The 14,068-nt window shown below is 41.1% G+C and overlaps 1 protein-coding gene across 1 annotated transcript; it reads right to left on the minus strand.

The window, feature by feature from the left end:
- Positions 1-1,101: 1,101 nt before the first annotated feature.
- On the minus strand, positions 1,102-2,715 carry LOC108307468 (olfactory receptor 52K2-like). Its single transcript, XM_017532831.2, has one exon. It carries the CDS (start codon positions 2,684-2,686, stop codon positions 1,742-1,744), a length of 945 nt encoding a protein of 314 aa, XP_017388320.1. The 5' UTR covers positions 2,687-2,715; the 3' UTR covers positions 1,102-1,741.
- Between the last annotated feature and the right edge of the window lie 11,353 nt (positions 2,716-14,068).

Raw genomic sequence — 14,068 nt, forward strand, 5'->3', positions numbered from 1 at the left:
GAACATACCAGGCCACAATTTCCGTTTCAGCATTTTGCTCAGAAATTTCCTCAGCTAAATATCCAAGTTCATTACTTAAAAGTTCTACTTTTCACAAAGCACTAGAACACAATTTGTCCAATTCTTTTTCATTTGATAACACAGATCATCTTTCTTCCATCTCTTCCTTCCTGAGACCTCACTAGAAGCATCTTTAATATTCATATTTCTACCGATAATTTCTTCAAAGAAATCTTAGCCTTTTTTAACATGCACCTCAAAATTTTTTCAGCTTCAACCAGGTTCCAAACAACTTTCACATTTTTAGATATTAGTTACAGTAACACCCTACTTCCTGGTGCCAAAAGTAGTTTTCTAGGGCTTCTGTAAGAGGTAATAAAAACTGGATGGTCTAACAAACAAATTTATTTCTTCACAATTCTGGAACATAGAAGTCCAAGTGTAACCAAGCAGATTTGATTGCTACCGAGTCCTCTCTTCTTGGCTTGCGCACAGCTATCTTTCTGTATCTTTACATGGTCTTCACTCTGTGTCTGTGTACAAATTTTCTCTTACAAAGACACCAGTCATATTGGATTAAGGCCCATTATCTCATTTTAATCACCTCATTTTAACTATCACTTTAAAGACCTTATCCCCAAATACAGTCACATTCTGAAGTGTGGGTGATAGAATTTCAACATATAAATTGGAAAGGGGAACAAAATTCAACTCATAAGATAGAGGGTGTGAGGGAGCATCAGAGGTGCAGTTCTCAGGATTAATATTAAGGGAATTCTTGAGTACCTAAGTTTTCATGAAACAGAACAAAACCTAAGTCAATATGCCCACATCTCATCACCTTTGCCTTCTCATATTTCTTCTATGCAGGGTCTTGGATGGTGAGTTTAGAGAACACAAACCATTGGAATTATTCCATCCACTGTCTGAGGACATAAACATAAGTCCAGCATCCATTTCTTAACAGTCCGTGTCCCTAGCCAATAGCATACACTTGGCTAGACTATTAAATAAGAGCAATTCACATTCTTGTTGAAAACATAAGACACATCTGTGCACTAAGAGTTGTGTGATATAAAATGGCAGAGCATATGGTTTTTCTTCAAAGTATTTAATGAGACGGATTAGTCATGAGGATGAAGAGGTAAAAGGAAGTCAAAGAATACAGACTGGCTTAGTTGAAGAAATAACTTTCTAATAAGCAGAGTTGTCTCACTTGGAATAAATAGACCTGGAGGATGCAAGTGCACCAGCACTTACAGTGTTTAGGCAGAATCTGGACATCAACTGTTAGTAAAGAGGAATTCCTGCATTGGATGGAGTAGGGGTCCTCACTCAGCAATCTGAGTGGATAATACATCAAATTTCCAATGAGTCAGAGATAGAAATTCAGATTTTCACAGCCTTCTCTTAAGCAAATGAACATGGAAGCATCTTTGTGTCCTTCAGTGAAGGAAGTCCCCAGGAGGCCAGAGGGTCAAGACTGCCAAGTTACTGACAGGAGTGGGGCTCTGTGAGGAGATGGCACAGTTACCAGGTTCAACTCAGGGGCTACCAGAGGAAAAAGACCCACAAATCCTAAACAGACTTGGCTCTGAGTTTCAGGACAACATGTATTTTTTTCACAATACAAGGAAAGAACTAAACATGGAGTCCAGCAGCCACCTACTTCTCATCACAGCCCTGGCCCGCTACAGCATTCACTGTGCCCCACTCTTTCTCCACTTATCCCTCACTCTATTCATACATCCTTTCTCAGGAATACTCCTAAGACTCTGCCACGGATCTGCTTGGTCTTAACACCATAGATGATGGGATTGATCATGGGTGGGAAGAGAAGATAGATATTGGCAAGGAGGATGTGGACATGAGGGGCAGCATGACGGGCCATACGGTGCATGAATGAAGAAATGACTGCGGGTGTGTAGAAGGCTAAGATGGCACCTATGTGAGACACACATGTCCCAAATGCTTTGTACCGGGCCTCCTGAGAGGAGAGCTGGAGAACCGTCTGAAGGATAAAGATATAAGATAGGATGATAAAGAAGAGATCCAACACTCCAATCAACATGGCCACAGCAATGCCATAGATATTGTTGAAGCGAGTGTCCCCACATGCCAGCCTCACTACAGCCATGTGTTCACAGTAGCAGTGGGCAATCACTGGGCCTCGGCAGTAGTGGAAGCCTCTCAGCAGGAAGGGGAGTGGAGTCATCAGGGTCACAGCCCGGGCCACAGCAGCCATGCCAGTTTTGGTGATGAGGGACCCAGTCAGGACTGTGGTATAGTGCAGTGGCTTGCAGATGGCCACATAGCGGTCAAAGGCCATGGCCAGCAGCACTGCTGACTCCATGATGGAGAAGGAGTGAAGGAAGAACATCTGGACCAGACAGGCAAAGAAGTTGATCTCCCGATCCCTGAACCAGAATATGGCAAGCATTTTAGGCAGCGCTGTAGAAGAAAGAACTAGGTCAATTGTTGCCAGCATGGCCAGAAAGAGGTACATGGGCTCATGGAGGGCTGCCTCAGCCTGGATGATGAGAAGGAGGGTGCAGTTTCCAAGCAGGGCCAGTGTATATGCTGAGCAGAAGGGGATGGAGATCCAGATGTGCAAGTGCTCCAGGCCTGGAATCCCCATCAACAAGAAGGCAGCTGGATGTGTTGAGGTGGTATTGGAGGCTGACATGGCTCCTGGGAATTTTTCTTGTTGATCTTCAAAGGCTCCTTCACCTTTCCAGAAGCATGTCTAGGGTACCTAGGATTACAGAATCCAATCACCTGCTATGATAAGCTCCTGCTACCATTCCTAGTCCTTAAAAAAGTCCACCAGAAGTTGTCATAGACATGCAGAAGCATAATCTATGGTTCCTGCCCACAAGAAACTCACTTTTACTGATACCTAAATATATTTCAATAGACCTGATACTCCTAAATAGTTCTCATAAAGGAATGGAGAACGGGTATCGTTTTCTGTGTTCTTGGTGACAGGATTATCATACATTGTTACCATTCTACCTACCAATCAAACAAACCTCCCAATCATATGAGTAAATTTTCTGTTGAACTTTCTGGCTTAAGTGCCTATACAAGTCAAATGAACCCTGCAACTCTGGTCCCCCAGTTAATCATATAATCTGTTTAACTTTTCTGGAAGTATACTATCTGATAGCATTGCCACTTGCCCAAATGTGGCTATTTCTATTAATCAAAAATAAACAGCATTAAAAATGCATACCTCAATCACAAAAAAAAGCTAATTGTTCACTGGCTTCTAAATTTAAGTGCTCAATAGCCTCATGTGACTAGTGGCTAATTATTGGACGATTTAGGTAAAGACTATTTCTGTCCTTGCAGAAAGCTCCATTAAAGGGCACTGCTCTATAATATATCTTCCAGGTTCTTTTAACACAAACTCTGAAAATACAGCTATGCCTCCACCTTACTGAAGAGATGAAGAGCCTTCTCCTTCGGTTTTCCTTCATCTAAACCCATGTTAACTTTCCTATTCATGTGGCTCTCCCTCTGCCCATCTTCCATTTCCTTCATTTTCATCACAGAACTCTTTCATCTTTAAAAAGACTAGCATCTGGCTTCCACGCACACAGAAAAAACCTTTGTGCTTAACAACTTTTAATATCTAGCTGCTCTTGCTCATTTTTTTTCTTCTGTCAAAAGCCTTAAACACTGAAATTGCCCAATTTTTACCCAGGCACTCTTTTTGTTAGGATTTATTTAATGAGGTTCTTGTGAGAAATAGGATAATGCATATTGACAGCACAGTCAGTAAGCAAAGTAACCAAAAGTTATTGATCTTTTTTTAATATGAGAAAATTGAGTGTTGGGAAAATATTTCTAAGATACCACAGTTAATAGTGTTGATCAGCCAGGTTTGAGTTCTAGCATTATCCAAATTTAATGTTCTAAATAATCATGCATTTTTGCTTCTACCTAAGTGCCCAAAGGAAACACGTTTTGTATATCAAAATTTAAAATAAATTCATTTTTTTCATAAAGTATGGGAAAAATTTATAATCCGAAGCCTTGGCCAAAATCATGATTGTGCAAGGTCACATAGCTAGAAGATGTGACAAATGGCTTATTTCAAGTCCCTGGTTCTTCTCTGTTAATGGGTAATAACACTGCCCTACCTTTGTCTCAGGGTTGTAGGGAGAGTACTAGAATTATACACAAAATGTCTTTTGTTTATAGATCCTTATTTGTCATCTAGCTCTCTCCCTCCACAGAAAATGGATGCTTGAGGGGAAAAAAAGTTTCTATGTCGATTAACACTTTATAATCCTGTCCTCCATGATTTTATATCCTCTATTAAAATTTTAGCTCCTCTTTGCATTAAAATACCTAGGTATGTTTATATTCAGATTCAACTCCCACAAATTTCCTGTAGTATTAGCACATTTTAACCAACTTGAAAAAGCTCTAATTTCAGCCAGAAATGACTTCCATATGATGAGGCCATGGTCACATACTTGCCTTCATTCATGTTGATCTTTCAGCAGCTTTTTTCTGAATTGACCACCCTTCTTAAACTCCTTCTCTCCTCTTGGCTCCCATAATATTTATATTACCCATCAAATGAGCTGCTCCTTTCAGTCTCCTGCTTCAGCGCTACCTCAAGATGCTGAATTAATTCATGTCTCAAGGTTTAATTCTGTTCAATGCAAGTTCATGATAAAATTCAGTAAATGTATTTTGCAAATTTAGTAAAATAAAAATATAAATATTTTTGCTGAATAAGAAAAAAAATTATGAACAAAACAGATCCCTTAGAATAATTTTGCTAAAGGTTGGAGAAAGGTAATAAAAGGATACCATGAGTAAATTACATCATAATATACAAAGATTCACTGTTGTGATTTAAAAAAAAAAAAAATCGAGGATAACGAGGATACGAATTCTGTGACAGGGAGCATGGGAGGTTGAAATCTGAAATAGATCATTGCAGGCCTCACTGGAAAAGGAATTCTAAAATATTAAATGAGGTGGGGAAATACTGTTTCTATAAAAAGCAGAACCTGTAATTCCAGGCAAGTGGTATATATAGAAAAATTAGACAATGAACAAGAATAGGATGAAGGAGTGAAACAGGAAAGAAGAGAATGTGGATCCAAAGGTGCCTTGCTGAGATGGATAATGTGGTCATCACTATATCCAATTCCACATGAAGAACCATAGAGAATGATCAAAAGAATTGTCCACTCTAGACACAGAAAAGGAGAACCTTTATCCACTGGCTTCCATATCCGATAGGTCAAGGATGACCCAAGGAGTGTTGATTTCCTTGCATTTTCAGGTCCATACATGCCCCAGAACAACTGAATGAGATCCCTGAAGTGCCCATGCAATAAAGCAGAGAAATTCTGGGGTGGGATGCAGCTGAGTAAGGTGCTATCAATCTACACCTGCACTCAAGTGGTTCCCACAGCAATGGCTACAACAAAAAGGGGAGATGACAGGATAGGAGATGGCCATAAGAGATGTAGGATATAGGAGTCACCCAGTGGGAGGAACACTCTAAGAAAATGGAACAGTCAGATGAAATGCCGTAAGACATAAAAACACCTGGTATTCAAAGATCAGCAGACAACCAGCTAAGATGAAGCAAATGAGCAGGAGAATCAGAGGTTGGAGCAGCAGGGCCAGATCACACAGGGCCTCACAGGCCTTTGTGGGACTTTGCAAAGGTTCCTTATTTCTCTCAGAATCAAAGACATTGTTTTCAGCAGACAGGAGGAGACTTATACTTTTAAAGTTTTCTCTGGCATCCATGATGGAAAGCAGCACAAAGAGGGAAGGGTAGAATTGGGGAAAAGTGTCTGGAGACTATTGCAGGAATCCAGGGAAGGGAGAATGTTGGCTCATGATCAAGGTAACAGTGTATGTGGTGGGAAGTAACAGGATTGGGAACATATTTCAAAAATGTCAGTGGTATCTTTGACAGGTTAGATACAGGATGTGAGACAACAGGTAGTCAAAGATGACACCCTGATTTTTGGCATAAACATCTAATAGAAAGGAGTTGCTTCCAACTCTGATGGGGAAGGTGTGGAGGGTGGAGGTCAAGACTTCAATTTTGAACAAGGTAAGTGTGAGATCTCTATCAGAAATTCAAATGAAGATGGCGATATATATGTGGAAAATAGATTAACATCACCCAGGTAGTAAGTGTTCATAGAGAAAAGAGAACCTAGAACTGAATCTCAACATTAAGAATGGGGTAGGAGAGGAGTTGGGGCCCTTGGAGAAGTCAGCAAATAACTCTGATAGTGAACAAGTATTAACATAGGAAGATTTTTAAGGTGATGTGCTATCTTGATAGCCTATTGAATATACTTTGTTAATGAGGAGATTGTCACTAACTTATTAAGATTATACTAAGTGCTATTGATGAGTCAAAGAATTTGGAAACCAAATTGGCCTTGTTATTGGAATCACAGAGGATCAAATGCCTTGATAAAAACAATTTTACTAGAATAGAGGAAGGCAAAGTGTTACTTGACTGACTTAGAATAGATGAATGAGGAATTGAATTCTGTTAACATGGTTCATTCCTTTGAAGAGGTTGGATGTAAAGGCCAGTAAATAAATAGGACACTGACACTGGCTGAAGGGAACAGAAGAGTCAAGAGCTTGTGTTTGCCTGTCTGTGTGTTTGTAGGTATATATTTTTAAGAAGGGATAAATAACATGTTTTTTTCTGTTGAAAAATTATCTAGTAGTAGGAGAAAACTTGAAATAGGAGAAGGGAATACTGCTCCTGAAAAGATCTTGAACACTGCATCTTTATTCTTGTTGACCATTGAGACTGTAAAGATATCCTGAAATGTCAAATATAATTTATATACTTTACATTCCCGGTAAATCCAGACTAGACTAACCCCACATAACGGCCTCACAGATATGTCAAATCTGTCATGTTTGAGTCAGAAATTATAACTACTTCTCTCCTTGTGCCACCCATATCTCAGAACATAACATTGTGTCCAAGCAGTTGCTCAACCTAGAATCAAGCCATCCTGGATTCTTCCCTCTTCTTCCTGCACCATATTTAATCATCACAAAGTACCACTGGATCATCCTACAGAGTAAATCTCCAAGTTGCCTGTTACCTTTCCATCATCACCACTCTTGTTCAAACCACCAGCATCTAACATCAGCTACCTCTACAAAAGAATCTTAACAGGCATACAAAGTTCTTATTTTATTCTCTAATATCTGTTCTTCCATAAATACCCACCATATCACACAGTGAAGGGACTGAAGTTCAGGGACTGTGCCTATTCCCTTTTGCAAACCCAGCCTCTAACACACATGGTTAGAGCATTTCACCAAGTGAAGCATGATGACTAGACAGCTGAAAGACACCTCTCTGACTCCCAGAATACTACTCCCCTCATATAATACAAGCTCAGAATGTTTGGTTATCTTCTAATTTAGAATGCATCTGGGATAGAAGTTCTAAGCATCCCAACAGTAACCTCTGTTACCTGCATCAGACTAAAATTTTCTTCATGGAAAATACTATTTTAAGTATTAATATTTGTGCATTTCTTCCAGGAACAAGATTTGATTTGGTAGCAAAAAAAGCACTATGACAACAAGAACATTTTTTTCTTCAACCAGCATATCTTCAGTACCATGAACAGTGGTTGGTACATAACCTGTGGGATTAAAAAAAAAAAAAAAACAGGTATTGTACACCTCCCCTTGTAAACGTGCATTTTCCACAATCCAAGCATGTTCTACTTTGTCTTCATATCCCCCTTGAATTACTCTGTGCAGCTTCTGAACATCACTGATGATCTTGTGACCTGATCACCCATCCTCACACAAAGAAAATGGCGTCTCTTAAATTTTTCTGGAAAAGATAGGATGTCTAAGGCCATAAATCTTATTTCCTTTGAAGCTCATCCAAAATCAACTCCTGAGAATGAAGGACTCAGAGTAGGAGCATGAATGGAGCCAGTCTTCTTCCGCTAATATCCAGAATCTAAGACCTGCTCTGTAGTGCAAGTTTTGTCCAGGCTGTTGATTATTTTCAGAACTAAGATGTTCATCCTCAAAGGACTTGTCTATCTCTCCCAAAACTCCTTTGAAAAGGCCTCCGTACATCGAATGACCTCAGTTAATACTGATACCTATTCAGTAGCCTATACCTTTATGTTAAAAAGGATATCAGAATTATACATTTGAAAAATTAAGAACCAGACAAGAAAGGATAGTCGCATAATCAAGGTGCTTCAAGATTGCTTCTGGTAGAACCTCAGAAACATGTATTTACCTTTCCCTGCCATCTGTCTAGTTCAGGCTACATTTTCTTCCTCTTGACTAATGTAGAAGCCCTTTAAGTGGGATGGGGACACTTGTAGGGTTGGGAAAAGCAGTGACTCGATTCAAACTGAATAACCAGCTAAGAGTTCTTGGAGATGGCCCACAGTGTTTGCATAGAAAGGAGGCAGGCATCCTCTGTGGTGGGGAAAGTCTCTGGGGTTCATACACAAAACAGTTGGATGGGACTATCAAGACTTCCCTCTACTGGAAGGCAAAGATGGAGGAAATATGGGATTGGGGCAGAGGGCAAGGAGCTGATACCCAAGATCAGGCCTGGCTGTGGGAAGTAACGGAGGTTCCCCTACCCATCCTCCCACTCACCCCAACTATGTTACCTCTTTCCTGTTTTTTTCCCAGTTGCAGCTCTGTTCACACTTCTCAGTCTGACTTAAAATTCTGAGCTCTTTCCTTTAGCTTTCTGTAGCCTCAGTGCCACCTTCCTCTTCTAGTCTAAGGAGTTTGGGAAGGAGGAACGTGGGAAGACAACAGTTGGCTTTATCCTCACCAACCTCTGCCCTTCTCCCAAAAGGCTATGGAAGCAGCAATTGCTGCACTTGAGGAGAATCCTCAGCGATTACAAACGGCTCTGGCCTTATCTCTCGGGGCCTTTATAAGAGGACTCCCCTAACCCAGGACTCACACCCCAAGGGCTTCCTGCCCCATTTAATGGCACTGAGTCATCATGCCTCCCAGGGGTCATGCCCTACTTTCCAGAAGCTCTGAGCATTTCAGGAGGAGCTGGCTTGTGTCTTGGACTTTGCTGTGCTTCTCCTTACCTTTACCATCATCCTTGCAGTGTCTCCTAAAAGAAAAGACAACTCATTATAATGTGTACATACAGGCAACTCCTGTCCCAGAGTGACGTGAAAGGGTACCAGTTCCAGTCTGACCACGCTAAGGTCATTCATTAGGTGTTCTATTTTGCATGTGTATTCCATATTAGCCTGAGCTCTCTATGAATATCCTGCTTGTGATCTTGGTTTGGCATTTTCTGATCCTTAATCTGCTTTCTCATCTCTCAAGTAGAGATAACATTCACAATTTTTCATAACTTACAGAATGGATTGGAAATTTATGTATATAATTGAAAGGCCAGTATAAATGTGAATGTATATGAACAATTACCATTCCTCTATAAATAATAAAGGGTGACCTTTCTACCTACAACTGACTTTAATGTCTATTTTTCAAAGACCTGAGAAGAAAGTTGCTTTTTATGAGGTTTCCTGTCTTAATTTTCTTTGGCTTATAACAGAATATCATTAAATTGCATAACTTATAAAGAAAAGGAATTGATTTCTTGCATTCACTGAGGCTGAGAAGCCCAAGGTCATGGGTCCTAGGGCACTCTTACTGGTGGGGACTCCTTACAGTCTCGGGGGGCACAGGACATCCCACAGCAAGGAACTGAACATGGCAATGTGCTGGCTCAGTTCCCTCTTCCCCTTCTCATAAAGCCACCATTCCCACCACCATGATAACAAGCTGGTCTGTTAACTCATTAATCTATTCATGAATGGATTAGTGCATACCTGAGGGCAGAGCCATTGTGATCCAGTCACTGCTTAAAGGCCCCTGCTCTCAATACTGCCATACTGGAGATTTTCATGGACGAGACAAATATTCAAACCATAATATTCTGCCCTGTCTCCCTCAGAACTCATGTTCTGACATACAAATACATTCATTCTCTCTCTATAGCCCCAGTGTTTTAACTCATTCCATCACCAACTCAATAAGTCCAAAGTGCAGACGCTCACCTTTAAGCCTGTGAAATCAGGCTATCTACTTCCAAGATACATTGGTGCTATAGACATAAGACATTCTCATTCCAGAAGGGGAAAATAAAAAGAAAGGTATAATGTGTCCCAAGCAAGTCCAAAACCCAGCAGGACAGACATTAAATCTTAAAGCTGGACAACAGTTTTTCATTATATGTGCAACCTCCTGGACACAGCCTCAAACAGCCCCACCCCTATGGCTTTGCCATGAACTCCACACAATGCTGCCCCTATAGGTTTCTGAGGCTTTCTCAGGTAGGTGTTGCCTGCTGCTGGTGACACCACAGTTCTAGGGTCCTGGCAGTGGTCCTGCTTCCATGACTCCACTAGGCATCACCCTGGCAGGAACTCTCTGTGGCAGCTCCAACTCCGCATTTTCACTCAGCACAGCACTAGTGGGGGCTCTTAGCAGGGGTGCAGTGGCTCTGCCCCGCAAGCTTCTGCCTTAGCTCCCAGGTTTTAATCAACTTCCTGTGAAATCTGCATGGAGACTGCCAAGTCTTCATAGCCCTTACCTTCTGCAAGCCTGAAGATTAGCACCACATGGACACTGCCAAGGTTTGCGTCTTGTATCCTCTTAAAGGGCAAGTTGATCTGCACCTAGGTTTGCTTGGGCCACAGCTGGATCAGCTGAGAAGCACTGAGCCAGAATAAGTTAGGGAGCAGAATCCCAAGACAGCCCTGGGTAGAAGCCTTTGAAGGGTGCCTCGGGCCCCTCCCTGGAAACTATTTTTTCCTTCTAGGCCTCTCGACCTGTGATAGGAGGGACAGCCTCAACTGTCTTTGAAATGCCTTCAGAGCCTCTTTCTATCATGCAGAAGAACACCATGATTGCTAAATAGTAGAAAGAAGAATTTTATTGGCATTAGTTGCAAACCAGGAAAAGATAGTCTCTAACTTGTATCAAAGGCCCTCTGTTTGAAGAAGGAAAGGGCAGGCTGGTTTTTATTCCTCGCAAGGTGTATATTACATGATAGTCATACCTACTCAGCAGGTTTGGGGGAAAAAGCTACACACATTTATGAGTGTAATTGAGCATATGCATAATGGGTAGACATATGGAACATACATCTCATGTTCATTTTGCAGTGGGGTTTTAGCATGAAAATGGGGTAGAACTTGGCTCTTTATTTTGCTGTTCAAAAGACAAACTATAGTACGCAAGGACAGTTCATGCAGTCTCTATGAGCTTGCTGAAACTGGCTTGAGGTCTGCAGTTCTTTATCCGGAAAGAATGTAAGGCAAGTCCTCTGTCTAATCAGAATTGTAGTGGCCTGGGTTGTAAATCAGGCAAGGTTCCACAATCTAGGTGATAGCTCCTGTTGTTAGGGAGATTAGCAAGGGTGTGGTTCTTCTTGTAGCCATAAGGAATTTAGGAAGTTGCCGTGCCAGCCAAGCCCTGAATCCTCAACAAGTAGGTAACTTTTGTTTCCCTAATCTTACCATATCAGTTGATAAAGGAGCATCTATTTTGGTATTTCAAATTATACTTCCATTGTCTTGCGGAATGCACCTTCTTCCTTTCAATCCATGTTAACCTCTTTAGCAAACTATGGCTGGGCTACATTCTTGGTTTCCTCTCCTGAATACACTTTTTTACTCTTTACATGGATGGGCTGAGAGTTTTCCAAATCTTTCCACTTTACTTCCCTTATAACCATAAACTGTTTTTAAATTAGTCCTTTGCTCCTGAATCTCAGTGTAAGGGGTCAAAATTAACCCCAAACAGAACCTTCTATATTTTGTTTAGAAACTTCTTCAGCCAAGTACCCTAGTTCATCACTGTTGGGTTTGGACCTTCATGAAGCCCTTGGGCATGATCACAGTTCAGCTGAGTCCTTGCCAATTTATGACAGGGATGGTCTTTACTCTTATTTTCGATAATTGTCCCTCGATTCCATCTGAAACCTCAGCAGAACGGCCTTTACTCTTCATATTTTTACCAGCATTCTGGCCACAACCACTTAATCTCTAAAGAGTTTCAAATTTCTCTAATCTTTTTGTCCTCTAAGCCTTCATCAGAAGCTAGGCTTTTAAGATACTCCTCCAGATTTTTCCAGCCTCTTCCCAATATCTAGTTCCAAATCTGCTTCTGTTATGGGTATATAAGGTATCCAGGTTATCAGCAGTGAATCTGTACAGGTCTGCAGCAACCTCAATTCTTGCCTACTCAGAAAAAAGAATTTGAGGGACACAACACAGAAAAAGAGACCAAGGCAAGTCTCAGCAGGAGTGGAAGTTTATTTAAAAACTTTAGAGGAGAAAAAAAGAAAAATGCACTTGGAAGAGACCCAAGCAGGTGACTTGAAGGACAAGTGCCCCATTTAATCTTGATCCTAGGACTTTACAAGCTGGCCCACGTCCAGGGTCTTGCACCCCTTTGCCATGATTCTTCCCTTAGGGTGGACTGCCTGCATGCACACTTCCTCACTTGGGAAGTGAGCATGTGCAGTGTGTTTAAGAAATTGTAAGCATGCCCATCAGAGGCTTTCTTCAGTTTTCTGGCAGAATGCTTCTGGAAGGTCATACTCTGCCATTTTGTCTTTTAATGAACATACCCAGGCCCGTGATTTTATTGGAAGCTGATTACCAATCTCAAGTGTGTTCATCTGTTTGAGAAGTTGCTTCACTTAAGCACCTGCATTCAACTAAAACGTTAGTGTGGCAGCTGTGGACCATCAGGAGATTGTCTCTCCCTGGCACTGGCTGCCAAGTTATTTTTAGAGGGGCAGTGTGGTAACTACTCAACTGTCATCTGATTAGCATCGGACATTCCTGGTTGGTAGGTGGTAGGGCCTCCTCCTGCCCCACTTATGCATGTCTAACTCCCTGTAACATTTCCTCCCTCAAGACCCCAAATCTTTGGGAGAAAATGGATAAAGGTCTGTCTTCTATAACTGCTTCCTGCTGACAGAGGGATTGTGGTGGTTCTGTGGGTCTTGGCCTCTTGCTATCAGGGCAAGAGGGTGACTCAGTGGGTTGGTGAAAGTGGTATCCAGCCAGGTCCAAGGGAGACAGGGACAGAATTTTGCCTCCTGTCCACTGATCAGCAGTCTAGAGGTACCCTGTAGAAGGGCACCTCTGGAATATTGAGAGGACAATATTCCTCACTGAGGATCATCTGGAGAGTGATGGCCTGAGGTTGAGAGGAGACAAATTGGGTTTAGATTTAGAAGACGTGGACCAAAAAGGTGCAAAACTAGGAGAACCATTTCTAAGCTCCTTCCCAATCTAACCAACTCTGAGAGGCAAGTTCCCATAAACGGAGGCTTGATTTCAGAGTTCTGTAATATTGTCCTGTACTTTTCCCAATTGGTTTAGCCAAAAGCAATACATTTCATCTAAGGCTAAACAAAGTCCTCCTTGTGCCACCATTAGCATATCTAGTCCTCAGCAATTTTGAAGGGAATGCAAATTAATATAGCCACTATAACTTCCAGTATGGAAGTTCCTCAAAAAACTAAAAATAGAGCTACCATGAGATCTAGTAATCCCACTAAGTATTTATTCAAAAAAAGGAAATCAATATATCAAAGAGATATCTGTATTCCCATATTTAGCACTAGACACAATAACCAAAATATGGTATCAATGTGCTATTAATATATGAAAGAATAAAGAAAATGATACATATAATCATGGAATATTATTCAGCCATAAGACAGAATGAAATCCTGTCGCTTGCAGCAACACAAATGAAACTATAGGTCTTCCACAATGGTTGAACTAATTTACACTCCCACCAACAGTGTAAAAGTGTTCCTATTTCTCCACATCCTCTCCAGCATCAGTTGTCTCCAGATTTTTTAATGATCACCATTCTAACCGGCGTGAGATGGTATCTCAATGTAGTTTTGATTTGCATTTCTCTGATGACCAGTGATGATGAGCATTTTTTCATGTTTGTTGGCCTCATGTATGTCTTCTTTTGTAAAGTA

Source organism: Cebus imitator, unplaced genomic scaffold, assembly GCF_001604975.1.
Source record: "Cebus imitator isolate Cc_AM_T3 unplaced genomic scaffold, Cebus_imitator-1.0 Scaffold79, whole genome shotgun sequence".
NCBI classification, from domain to species: domain Eukaryota; kingdom Metazoa; phylum Chordata; class Mammalia; order Primates; family Cebidae; genus Cebus; species Cebus imitator.